The 13,784-nt window shown below is 50.2% G+C and overlaps 1 protein-coding gene across 3 annotated transcripts in view; it reads left to right on the top strand.

Moving 5' to 3' along the window:
* TBX15 (T-box transcription factor 15) overlaps positions 1-5,854 on the top strand; it is a 252,746-nt gene extending 246,892 nt beyond the window's left edge. Inside the window, exons 9-11 of one of the 3 annotated variants that reach the window (XR_016443167.1) lie at positions 79-201; positions 3,027-3,216; positions 4,954-5,854. Coding sequence is in view for 2 of the 3 variants with exons in the window: in XM_090053642.1 (XP_089909768.1) it covers positions 79-201; positions 3,027-3,085 (182 nt within the window). In the remaining variant the exon portion in view is untranslated. Of the gene's footprint in view, positions 1-78; positions 202-2,974; positions 2,995-3,026; positions 3,270-4,953 lie in introns of those variants that run through there. The other 2 variants (XM_090053642.1, XM_090053650.1) reach the window with 2 other exon arrangements.
* Positions 5,855-13,784: the final 7,930 nt, after the last annotated feature.

A 13,784-nucleotide genomic window follows, 5' to 3' on the forward strand; every position in this document is an offset into this window, starting at 1 on the left:
TGGCAATCACTTGGTGATTGCACCAGATGAAAAAGCAGACCTTTTTAACAAATTCTTTGCTTCCATTTTTTTGAGCAGTGACCAGGATGTCTCCCCCACTGGGATTCAGGATGGACTCAGGCGCGACTCCACCAGACCTAGGATCAGGGAGGACCGGGTTACGGAACCACACCTTGTCATGTATTCACAGATACATCACAAGTAGGTCCAAGGAGGTGATCCTCCCCCTCTATGTGACACTGATCAGGCCACAGTTGGAGTACTGCATCCAGGGCATCGCACTTCTGGAGGGATGTGGACAGCATTGAGAGGGTCCAGAGGAGGGCCACTTGCATGATCAGGGGCAGCAGGACAGGCCCTATGAGGAAAGTCTATGGGACCCAAACCTGTTCAGCCTTCACAAGAGAAGGCTGAGAGGGGATCTAGTGACCATCTATAAACTTACCAGGGGGGATCAGAGGGGAATGGGTAAGATCCTGTTCCCCCGAGCGCCTCCTGGAGTAACAAGGAATAATGGCCACAGGTTGATTGAGAGCAGGTTCAGGCTAGACATCAGGAGGCACTACTTCACAGACAGGGTGGCCAGGATCTGGAACCAGCTTCCAAGGAAAGTGGTGCTGGCTCCTACCTTATGGGTCTTTAAAAGGAGGTTTGACAACTACCTAGCTGGGGTCATCTGAGCTTAAACTTACTAGGGGTCATATGATCCCAGTATTCATTCCTGCCCAGGGCAGGGGGTCGGACTTGATGATCTGCTCAGGTCCCCTCGAACCCTACATCTATGAATCTATGAATCTATGTTGCAGATCAGCCCAGGAGCCCCTCAGGCTTCCAGCCAGGCACTCAGCAGCAGGGCAGTACGCAGGAAAACAAAGCAGGATCAGATGCAGTGAGGCAGCTGTGAGCGAGGACAGGAGCAATGTCAATAAGGGAGTAATCCAGTGCAGGTGTAGTGTTGAGTGCTGCAAGGTGGTGCAGCAGAGAATCTCCCTCTCTCCTGAGAGGGGCAGCAGCAGAACAGAAGGCAGCAACAGCAACAGTGATGGTCGCAGCTGTCCAGTTCAGCCACTCATGGTGTGTTTCTCGTGCAAGTGGAGATGAAGGTTGGGGGTGGCCTTCCAAGGCATCTGGGGTAGACAAGGCACCTTTAGGCTCTGGCATTCATGGTGTGGGAGGGGCCCATAGGCAGTGCAAGTTCCTTCTCCAGGCTGTCCCCCGACTGTGGCTTGACGGCAGGCTGGAGCAGGAGTGCAGAAGCTGGGGTGTGGTTCTGGGCTCTGGTGCAGTGCTGTGGGCCCCTCCCTGAGAGGGGGTAGCAGCATGCAGCAGATAGACCCCCCTGTGCAGGGGGCAGCAACAGCAGCAGCAGCAGCCCAAGGCAGGAAGGGGTGTGGCCAACTTACCCCCAAGAGCTCTGAGAACAAGCTAGCTGCAGCCAGAGGTAGGAAGGGGCCTGGCCATCCTCTCCTCAGAAGCTCCTGAGATAAAGCTTGCACCAATCAGCATCAGCAACAGCAGCCTGGAACAGGAAGGGGCGTGGCCAACTTCCTCCCAGAGACTCCTCCCCCAGAAGCTCCTGAGGGCATGTAGCCCTGAGCTGCTTGACAGGGCAGTTTTTTATATTGCTGAGACCAGCACAGGTGCTTGCTCCAGTCTAGCTCCCACTGGCTGAAGATCCAGGAGTTTTATGCCAAATACATAAACACCAGCTTGATGTTAGCAAAAGCTGTGTTAACCGGCACTTTATTAGGCAGAAAACTCTATTAACTAGTGTCGAGGGCACTTAGGTGCCTGCTCCTAGAAGAGCAGAAACTGCCTGGGGAGAGTCCAAAGAACCAGACAGGAGCCCAGGTGCAGGTTGCCATGGCAGCTAGCTAATGAGGAAATAAGCCTGCACCTGGTCAGCTGGCCAGAAGGGGCAGGGCCCTGGGCCCATATAAACCCCAGGACAGGGACTAGGGAGTTCAGTTCTCTGCTGGCGGCCAAGGGGGAAGGAGCCTTCCTAGAGTGAGTGAAGGGAAGAGGCCTGACTAATAAGTTCTGCTCCTAGTAATGTAAAGGGGCAGAGCACACCTTCCCCAGTTTGTGTTATGTATTATGTTACAGCCCAGGGGCTTATGTTTTGTTTGCCATTTCATAACAACTGGTGGTTTGGGTGAGGCTATTTGGGGAAGGAGGAGACCTCATTGTGGGCCCATGGCAGTGTGGGGACCCTGGTGCCAGTGAGGGCATGGCACAAGGGACACAGAGACAAGGGCCGTGGAGAGCCTAGCACCGAGGGGTGCAGAGGCAGGGATGCAGAGAGCCCAGTAAAAGCAAGGGGATGAGTTGCAGCAAGGCCTGAGACAGACAACGACAACACCATCTGCAAGGCTTGGGGCATGGTAAAGGGATGGTTGGAGCCATGCATATAGCCCATAAAGCTGGGGACTCATGGGGTCCAGGGAAGTCCTTCAGGACCGTGTCTGACTGGACATGAAGGTAGCCTCCCTACATTACATTTTACATCAAGACATGGTGGGTGAGAATAGAGGGTGCCCATTGGGCCGAATTGGCACAGTCGAGGGACCTTAGGAGATCACGGCCATCCTTAGGGACTCCGTCCCATGACAACCAATATCCAAGGGATGTGGCACAAGCAAAACCAGAAGTACCAGTTCCGGGGGACTTCCCATGTTGCTGCTAAGAGCCAAGTTTTTCTTTGCCACTTCTTCAGCCCATGGCCCAGGGCAAAACAGCCTGTGTGGGGCTCCCTCCCTGTCTCCCAGCACACTGATGCTGGGGAGTGCACCAGAAGGTGCATATTGGATTAAATAGAGTATTTATTAACTGGCATCTCCCATTCCCGGGGGATGCCAGATAACAGAGCTTTTACTGTAACACAGAAATAAATTTTTGCCTATCGCTTTTAATCTTATGTATTTTCTTGAGTTTTGCATTGCCTTAAGAAACTTCATTTTGTATTACCCTGTAGCTTGACATAAGTGCTCAACCTTTTACTCTTTTGTATGCTGTATGGGTGACAGTATGTTTATGGAAAAGGAAAACATCAGCTGGTGAAAGGCTGAAGAATGCCGACAGATAAAAGACCAAACAAGAAGAATTCACCCCAGAACTGTGAGAGAACAATGGCAATCGACCTGCAAAAAAGAACACAGTGAAAACCCAGCAAAAGCCCAGCAGACTTGGTGAATTGACAAGGCTATAAAAGTCGGGGTGAGACATATCAATTGTGTTTGGCATGTCAATCCTGGAGCATTGGTTCATCTGATGAGATGGACCAGCAGGAACTTGGCTCCTACTTGCGATCAACTTGGCTGACCACTAAGTTGATCTGAGCACTGATTAGATGGTAACGTATACCAGTGCAGAACAGAAATTGGGATATAAATGTTGTGTGTGTGTGTGTATGTGTGTGTATGTGTGTGTGTGTGTATTAAGCACTTAATAAATGAGACATCTTGTCCTATCCTCCCTCATAAGGTCTCACTTGTGATTTGAGCAATTGGCAATTTGTGTAACAGGAGGAGCTGGGCAGGGTCAGTTTGCCCCAGTGGCACAATTTGCCCCACATCAAAGTGCATGTTTAGGCACATGTACTGAGCCACAAATCTATGGCACATATTTGAGCCGCTGCTATATGAAGTGCTTTACAAGTGCTTACATGTGTGGATGCGCCCAAATGTTGTGATGACTGCATCAACTTCTAATCAAAGCATTTCCCATCCTTGCCCAAAGCCTTTGAGAAGTGGGCACTTTCCTCACACAGAAACACTGTAGGTGTATCCACACATGCAGGCAAGTGCACTTGCAGCAGCTCAGTTAGCAGTGGCAAAGATTTATCTGGATGGACATCAGGGGAGCTGTGAGGGAGGCCGAATCCTTGCTGTGGCAGTGCAGCCCCAGCCTCTTTCCCACCATCTGCCCTGAAGCATGTGTGTCAAGCAAAATGCCTTACGTGCCACATTCAGGCATGCATGTTAGAGGTGACCAAGCCCTGTTTTAGCACATCTCTACCTAAGTTTCTCTAATATATAATTAGCCACACTATTATAATGTATTTGTAACTTTAATTAGCTTCAACTTCTGGTGACTAGATTGTCATTTGTATGATTACTAAAACTTGTGAAGAGCTATGTTGTATTTCAAATCTTACAGATCACCTTTAAAGCTTTTTTGGGGAGGATGAGCTATGTAGATTAATTCTCATGACCTTCCCATTAAGCAGGTTTTCTAGAATTCAAATTGTGTTAGCCTCTTAACTCCAGTGTTAAACAATGAGCTGATTATGCACCAAGTCCTTTTCAGGGTTACTGATTTCCAGGGCCTACATAATCTACCATCCTGTAAATATGACCTGTGTTCCTTGTGCCTGGATATATGATCTTGCCCTTGACTATATTAAAATGCATGCTGTTCAAGTAAACTCACTTCAGAAAAGGAGCACAAATCTGTCTATATAACTGACCAGTCCCACCGCAATTGCATCAATTATTCTTTATTCAGTTACCAACAAATCCCTGGCATTGAGCTGAGGAGTTTGAAGTGGTAGCCTAGTCACTTGAAATTTGCCTGCTGGCTCTATGCTGGGGCTGACAGCAGCAGTGTCCGCAGGATTCAGTGAATTTGGTCTGCTGCTTGGAAGAACCTGCTGCCTGGTAGGTACCAAATATCAGTGTGGAATGCAGTGTCAAGTTCCTCCTGAAGCTGTCATAAGCACACAACTCTCAAATTATTAAACAAAATCAGTGACAATCCTGGTAGCCACCAACATTAGATCTCTTCAGCCTCCAGAGCAAAGGGTTGGACTAGATAACCTCTTAGGGTGCATCCAGATAAGCGTGGCTGTGTGGTATGTGGCACTGCAAACATGTCTGCAGTGCCACATACTGCACAGTCAGGTGTTCTCTGTACTGCAATGTGCATATGCTGCTTGTCTTTTTTTCCCCACAGGTTTTTTTGACCCTGGGATATCCAGCCACTCTGCCCAGCAGGATTGCCACTGCTGCAGCCCCAGGAGGCCCCCAGGACCCCAAGTAAGGCTACTTAAGCCAACACAGTGCTGGCCCAAGTCTTCCCTACCATCCCTGGGGTAACTTGCCATGAGCTAAAGCACATGTGGCATGGGCGTTTCATGGGAACAAGTAGCTGTGGTGCAAGGTGCACTGCTGTTACTTGTCTCCAGAGAACCAAATGTCCGTGCTCATCTGGACATAGCCTTAAGGTCCATTCCAGACCTACTTTTAACATGAGTGTACGAAAACCTACCTGCAGCCCTTGAGATGGGCCTGTGATAAAACATAGCACATTCAGTAACATCACATCAGTTGGGTGAGAGGAATGGTCTGCAAAAATTACAACTAAATTACTTATTACTGATTCCATCCCCCCCATGCCTGCCTGGTATTGATCTTCCATCTTGTCCAAGGGCCTGGCTGAACAGACACTAGATTCACACATGGAACCAACATGACCACCTATACAGTGGCTGTAGAGAAGCGCAGAGTAAGAAACATGTAATTTATAAGTGGTGTGATGGCAGTTGAATCACATTAACACTACCAATAAAGCAGCTGTTACTTGGCTTACAAAAAAATGGCATTATTAGAGAGATACTCTATGACATTTGTATACTCTCTGCAAACACAGCTAGCCATGATTTTATACTTTAATTAATAATGTTATTGAAAAACACTGAACCAAGTGGGGACCTATGAGAAGCACTGTCTTCAGATGTTGGATTCCCCATCTACAATTATTTTTTGAGATCAATTGATTAGACAGCATGCAAGTCCTTGTATAGAGCCATTCTGAATTTATTCGGTGCTAGTTTTTTAAATCAGGATGGTATGTGTGTGGGGGTGTGCACTGGGAGTGGGGGTGTATATAATCATGGCTAGTGGGGCATCTAGTCAGAGACCCTTGAACATTTTCTACTTTAAATTTAAGTTTCCCACAAATCATGTTAACAATTGCCTTAAGCTTTGGGAACTTGGCCCTTTTGAAGTTCCAGAGGTACATGTGACTGGTTAGTGACATAATCTCTTTACATGAAGTAAATGTAACTAGATCATGATTAGTAGTATCTACATAACCACAGATTTTTAGATTTAGTCTCCTTTTCAGTGATTAAGTCTCCTTTTTCCATCTGAATGAGGTTCAATATTGAGTTACCCTGTGTGAGGGTATGTTATCACCTATTATTTTTGGAAACTGCATGAAAGTTTTGTTTTTGGACACATGAGATGTTCAACAAGTGCTTCCCAGGTTGGAATCACCTACGATAACATATTTTTTTCACCTTCCCCATTACGAGCAATGACTTAAGGAGCAATTTGCCCTGTTCTCTAGTGAGATTCAGCAGTGTGTAACAGATGCCCACAAGTATCCTATCTTTAGTTTCACCAGTTAGAACGTTAATCCAGGAGCATTTAAGATTCTGCCATTTTGAACGTCCAATAACTCTGTACTGTGCCACAGTGTCTTTGATGTGAAATGACACACCCTTTCCCAGTATTTTTCTGTTTTGCAAAGATGGAGCAAATTGTGATGTTGAGCAGGGTGATTTAACCTTTACAGTCTCCAGACTCATTCCAACAGCTATATAAGAATTCTTATATCTTTAACTTTGGAGATGACATCGTCTGTTTAAGGAACTACATGAGTTATTATTGAATGCATTCTTTTAGCTCTGTTAGAATTCTACTCTGCAGACAGGACTGATCATTGTGTTGTGAAAGCTCTACAAACTTGTCCATTTTCTAAATGCAGCCATTGTACTGGGCCAACTGATTCAGTGACCACATCTGTATTTAAATTCATAAACTGGGAATCTTCTCATTTGGAAATCAGTATTTATACATGAGTTAGGGGCTGCAGGTGGGATAGATTTCATATTATTACAGATGACTATGCATAACAATCATTTTTTCAAAGTTTATGATGAACATACAACTGATTTCTGACCTTGTTACTGTAAGTTATATATTAGGGTGACCTGAAGCCCATTTTGAAATATCTGAGCTAGTTTTCCAGACCCAGCTCAGTACTCCTCATCTCCTGCAGCCTTGTTTTTGTTAGAGCAAAAAGGGTATAATGTGATTTAGGTAGAGTTAATGCCTCTGAACAGATGCACCAGCAGGAGATATGACAAAATGTCAAGTGGAATGTGCCTGAGGGATTGGAATCTGGCCATGGGCACAGCAGATGAGTCCCCAAGATGGCATATCCCCTGGAGGCCAGGCATGCTTTGGTGACAGCTGTGATCTTTATGGCCCAGCTTCGATGACAGTTTGGGAGGAGTCAGCTCTGGTCTCTTCTGACAGGAATTTGGTTTGTCATCAGATTCTAAAATCCTTCTGATTTATGGAATCAGCCCAGCTGTGTTTTAATCAGACACATGTCCGCCCCACCTTTCCCTGTGGCTTGGAGCAGGGAGGCTCTGTGAGACTAACACAACATTTAAATTCAAGCAAATCACAAGGAAAAAGGCAATACTAGTTTATCAGATCATGGAAGACATTGATAATAGCAAACACAAAAGTCTGGAGCATTTATCTGAAAGTGTGCAATAAGGCCATTCTGGTTCCCATGCCTATAACTGTCCTGATCCCTGTCACCAGCCCTACATTTGTTTCTTTTCTACCATCATTTAGCAGGAACATGCAGAGAATTAAAAGTGCAAAAAACCCCATACCAGAAACCCATCTTTCAACACTGTGTCCCCATTGTGTTTGTCAACTCCCAAGTAATCTCCCGGAAAAATGATCTGTAAATGTATCTGGATTAAAAGCCACAGCATTAGCAGTAGGTGCTGAATGCCTGCTACTACACAGGGTAAGGGCCATGTCAGCATAATGCTTTCTCCTTGTCTCTCCAGCTCCAGTTTGTGCAACTCCCAGCATGCATTCTCCTGGTGACTTAGTACTCAGCATGGAATCCTATTGACATTTGTGGTTAGTTTTTTAGGACACAGAGGGCATATCTACATGAGATGTTTTACTATACAGTAGAGAAATTAACTGTGCAGTAAGAGTCCATGATGCTTACTGCACAGTAAATTGCTCTAATTGCAAGTAAATTTGCTACCTGCAAAAGAAAGTAGCAAATTTACACATGATTACTTACAGCACAGAAACATATATTTAAATGCTGATTGGGAGCAAATTAGTTCCTGGTCAGCCCCACAACTAGGGGGGCAGCCTCAGGCTAGCCCCAGGTCCCTGGGACTGGGAGCCTCGCCTGCCCCCAGGGCTGGCCCAGCTCTATGCCTTCCCCAGCCCCAGCCCCAGGCCTGTGGGGATGTCAGGGCCCTGGAGCACTTCCTAGAAGTTTGTGGCCACTGCTGGGCACCACATTCCCCAGCACAGGCCCCAGGGCAGTTGTGGCAGCCAACCCACACTCCAGCACCACTCCCTGTTACCGCATTGCCGTGCAGCTGCTAGGCCCACACTGTCCATCTGTGCAGGGTACTGTAGGCAACCACCAGGCCTAGCAGAACCCAAGGCCACCTGAAGCCAGCTTCTGGCCACCGGGTCCCACACCAGCTGGCTCCAAGCTACTTGCAGCAACCTGACTGGACCCTGCAGCTGGTGCCTGGGACTGCAGCCCCACATGCGTGCCTGTCCCCTGGCATGCCTCTGTGCAGGGCACTGCAGGTAGCTGCCCAGGCCCATTAGGACTTCTACATGGAGGCCCAGCAAGCCACTGAGGGAGCCATGCAGGCATCCTCCCCAGTTGGTCTCAGTAGGAGACTGTGGACCTTGTGGTGCTGTGGGGAGAGGCTGATATCCTCAGCCAGTTTGCATGAGGTATGTGCTCCAACACCCACATTTATGAGGGACTGTCAGGATGCATGGGGGAATGTGGGCATGATTGGTTGGTGTGCCAGTGCTGCATAAAGTTCAAGACCTTGCAGGCACAGTGGGTGGCCATCACCAACCACAGTCACCAGTTGGGGGCTTCCCACAAGTCCATGTCCTTTATGTGGCAGCTGGATGACATCCTCATACCCCAGGACCCTGGCCATAGCTGTGCCACCTACTTGAGCATCGGCGGCCTGGCACCTGAGGTGATGCGTCACCAGGGGAGGGCCCCTTGGCTCACCAGGAGCCCGTCTCACTGTGCTTCGTGCCCCCAGAATTGTCCAGCAGTTCTGGGAGCCCAGACCAGCACCTGCCTCACCAGCTCTGCAGGCTCAGCCAAACCCACAAGGCCAGGCCACGCCAGCCATGGCACTACCAGCTGCCAGTAGCTCCAGTTCCTCCCGAGAGGAATACCATGCCCCTGCATCCCAGGACCCTGCTGGATACCCTGCCCCTGTCTTTCCTCCCAGCCCACATTTTCGGAGCTAGTCCAGTAGCTTGGCCTGACCCTGAAGTGTCAGCCCACCACCATGCACCATCCCTTCCCTGTGGAGACCCACATGGACATCACCTTCATGAACTGTATTACAAATGCCAGCCTGCAATATGTTGCTCACCAGTTAAGGGTGGGCAAGGCGACTGCCAGGGAGGCCATCCTCAAGGTGCCCTCTAGTGCATGCTAACCAACACTGTGGTTGAGTTGTCAACCCCACTAGAGGTGGTGGAGGGCTTCCGAGCACTCAGCTTCCCCAGTGCATCAGGGCTTGTGACAGAACACACATGCCCATCACCTGCCTACTACAGGTAGCGTGGCTTCCACTCTGTTGTGTTGTAGGCTGTGGGAACCTTCACCAACACCTGCAGTGGCTGGGCTGGCAGCAGCCACAACACCCAGATTTTCTGGAACTCCACCCTGCCACCCCTGGTGGAGAGTGGCCACTTCACAGCAGGAGTCCCAGACCTGTAGCTGGGAGACGTGGCATCCCACCCCACCTCATTGGGGACCCCTTGTACCCTCTGCTGCTATGGCTCATGCACCTTTACACTGGCCACCTCGACCCATGCCAGGTACACTTCAACCAGTGCCTGGGTCAGAGCTGTGTGCTGGTCAAGTGCACCTTCAGGCACCTGAAGGGACACTGGCACACCTTCCCCACCCTCCATGAATTTGCCAAGGCCAACATCCCCTGAGTCATCACTGCAGCCTGTGTGCTGCACAATATCTGTGATGCCCAGGAAGACCCTGAGGGGTTTGGGCAGACAAGGCATGGCATGCTGAGGATGCCTAGCACTGGGAATGTGCATTGTTGTGGTGGTGCCACCAGCAGGGCCCCCTTGAGGCCCTGGGTGAGCTACACACCTGACAGTGGGGGCCAGGGCACCATATCCATGGGCATTCATGGAATACCTCCTCCACCACCCCACACTGTAAGGCACCTGGGTGCCTGCCCAGGGACCCCAGCCCCACAGGGCAACACCAAGACCATGTGTACTGTAAACAGTATGCAACACACCTCAAGCTTTATTTACATCCCAAACACAGCAACAGATCCCCCTCCCTCATATCGTCAGACTCCCTTCAACCCTAACACCAGACCCATTCCTTCCCCCCCACAACCCCACCATGCACCACCAGTAAAACACCCTCTTCCCTGTTAAACTATTTTAAAGTCTTTTTTTCAAGTGTCAGGTGGGAACAGTGGAGAGGAGGCACATCTGGCATCAAGCCTGGAGGGATGTAGCTGGCACCTCAGCCTCTGCCAACACCACCTCAGGTATGGATGCCATGGCAAACCTGGCAGGCAGGGAGCTGGTCCAGGGGTGAGGGCAGGCACTGATCAGCACACTCATCCCACTCCACCATCTCATCCACTGGGCCAGGACCAGCAACGCCCATGTGTGGTTCTGGCCCTGCCATGGCCAGCTTCTGCTCAGGGGCTGCATGGAGGTGGAGTGAGTGGCAGGTGAGGCAGGGTTTCAGTATCAGGTATCATTTAAACGATAACATGCACTGTACACAGGGGCTGTGGCCACCCTCAGGTCAGGGGTTGTGCATGCACAGGTGCCCAGGGACCCTATGATTCTATGTCTACCAGTCCTAATCCTGTCACAGAGGAAAGGTACATCTGGTTCTTTCTAAATGTCAGCCTGGAGGTTGGGGTAGGTGAAATGAGCTAGTAGTGTGCACTCAGTCTATGATGGTGTTTCTTCTCTGAAATCCCTCCTTTTGTATTCTTTGTCTTCTCTGATGACTCTTCATCTCTGGGTACTGGTCATTGGTTTCCCTGTGGTCCATATTCTGCTTTGTCAGCATATTCCTTTGTTTCCCAGATCCATTACATAGTTTCATAGTAGCTAGAGTCGGAAGGGACCTAGGTAGATCATCTAGTCCGACCCTCTGCCTTGGCAGGAAAGAGCACCGGGGTCAGATGACCCCGGCAAGGTGCTCATCTAACTTCCTTTTAAAAATCCCCAGGCTAGGAGCCTGCACCACTTCCCCTGGAAGCCGGTTCCAGGCCCTAGCCGCCCTGACTGTGAAGTAGCACCTCCTAATATCTGATCTAAACTTACCCTCCGCCAGCTTGTGACCGTTATTCCTGGTCACTCCTGGCAGCGCACGGGGGAACAGGGACTCCCCCAATACCTGCTGATCCCCCCTGACCAGTTTGTAGCAGGCCACAAGGTCCCCCCTTAACCTTCTCTTGTGGAGGCTAAACAGGTTCAGGTCCCGTAGCCTCTCCTCATAAGGCCTGCCCTGCTGACCCCTGATCATACGAGTGGCCCTCCTCTGAACTCTTTCCATATCGTCCACGTCCCTCTTGAAGTGTGGTGCCCAGAACTGGACGCAGTACTCCAGCTGCGGCCTGACCAGTGCCGCATAGAGGGGGAGGATCACCTCCCTGGACCTGCTCGAGATGCATCTGTGGATGCATGACAGGGTACGGTTGGCCTTCTTGACTGCCTCCCCACACTGCCGGCCCATGTTCATCGTGGAGTCAATGACGACTCCAAGATCCTTTTCCGTCTCCGTGCTGGCAAGAGGGGAGTTCCCCAACCTGTAAGTGTGGTGCCGGTTCTTCCTCCCCATGTGCAACACCTTGCACTTATCAGTGTTAAACCCCATCCTATTCTCATCCGCCCACCGTTGCAACCTGTCAAGGTCAGCTTGTAGCCTATTGCACCCTTCTAGTGCACCCACATCCCCCCACATCTTAGTGTCATCAGCAAACTTGAACAGCGTGCTTTCTACCCCCTCATCCAAGTCACTGATGAAGATGTTGAACAGTGCGGGCCCGAGGACCGAGCCCTGCGGAACCCCACTGCCCACGTCCTTCCAGGTCGAGAAGAACCCATCCACTACCACCCTCTGGGTGCGGCCCTCCAACCAGTTGGCGACCCATTTGACTGTGTGGGCATCGACACCACAGTCTCCCAGCTTTTTGATGAGGACAGGGTGAGAGACAGTGTCGAAAGCCTTCCGGAAGTCCAGAAAGACTACATCCACAGCAACCCCTGCGTCTAATGATTTGGTGACCTGATCGTAAAAGGCCACCAGGTTGGTCTGACAAGACCTGCCACTGATGAACCCATGTTGGTTGCCCCTGAGCATGCATTCCCCCGCAAGGCCCTCCTGGATGTGTGCCAGGAGAATTTTTTCAAAGAGCTTACCCGGGATTGAGGTAAGACTAACTGGCCTGTAATTTCCCGGGTCCTCTTTTTTTCCCTTTTTGAAGATAGGGACCACATTGGCCCTCTTCCAGTCCTCCGGCACCTCACCAGAGCACCACGAGTGCTCATAGAGCCGCGCCAGGGGTCCCGCAATGACCTCGGCCAGTTCCTGTAGAACCCTAGGGTGAAGATCGTCCGGACCAGCAGACTTGAACACGTCCAGCCTCTCCAGAAGTACCCTAACTAACTCCTCGCTAACCCCTGGCCCAGGCGTGTCTCTCCCGGGGCCCGAGGGGGGCCCAGCAGGGAGGTGGCTGAACTGGTCCCTACTTAGGAAGACAGAGGCAAAGAAATCGTTAAATATGTTAGCTTTGTCATCTGGTGTGACGACTAAGTTGCCCATCGTGTCCTGCAGGGGCCCCACATTACCTGGGACCCTCTTTTTACCCCCTATGTATTTGAAGAAGGACTTCTTATTGTCCTTAATCCGGGAAGCTAGTCCTATCTCCATCTCTGCCTTGGCCTTCCTAACTGCCCCCCTACATCCTCGGGCGACTGTAACATAGTCCTTCTTGGTGATGACCCCATCCCTCCATTGGGTGTATGCCTCCCTTTTAGCAAGGAGACATTCCCGGATGCTCCTAGTGAGCCATGGGGGTTTATGTGCCCTCCTGCTCCCTTTGACCCTTGTTGGGATTACCTCCCTTTGGGCATGGAGGATCGTCTCCTTAAGGAGCAACCACTCACCTTCGACATCTGGTTCCTTTCCCCTCTGGGTCCTCAGCGCTTCCCCAACAATCCTCCTTAGCTTGTTGAAGTCAGCCCTCCTAAAGTCTAGGGCTGTTGCCTTGCTGCAGCCCTTTGCCACCTTACGCTGGATGGTGAATTCCAGCAAGCGATGATCACTGTCCCCCAGGTGGCCCATCACCCGCAGCCCCCTCACCAGGTCATCACCCGTGGCCAGCACCAGGTCCAACAAGGCGTCTCCCCTGGCACATGTACACATCTCAATTTGGGCATTTACTGGTGTCTTAATTTGGGCATGCCCAATCCTCCTAATTTTGTCCATCTATCAAAACCATAAATTCCAGAGGCTCTGCAGTTGCTCAGATAACTACCTTATCTGAATTATGAGGTTTTCAGGTACCACTGTGCAAATTTTCCAGCCTGTTTATGCCTACTGGCCTCAGACACAGAGTGTGCCTTGAAGGCTGTAAAACTGTATTACAAACAGGCTTTTGGAAACCAGTT

The sequence above is a fragment of the Crocodylus siamensis genome, chromosome 1, assembly GCF_052110815.1.
Source record: "Crocodylus siamensis isolate JL-2025a chromosome 1, ASM5211081v1, whole genome shotgun sequence".
Taxonomy (NCBI): Eukaryota; Metazoa; Chordata; order Crocodylia; family Crocodylidae; genus Crocodylus; species Crocodylus siamensis.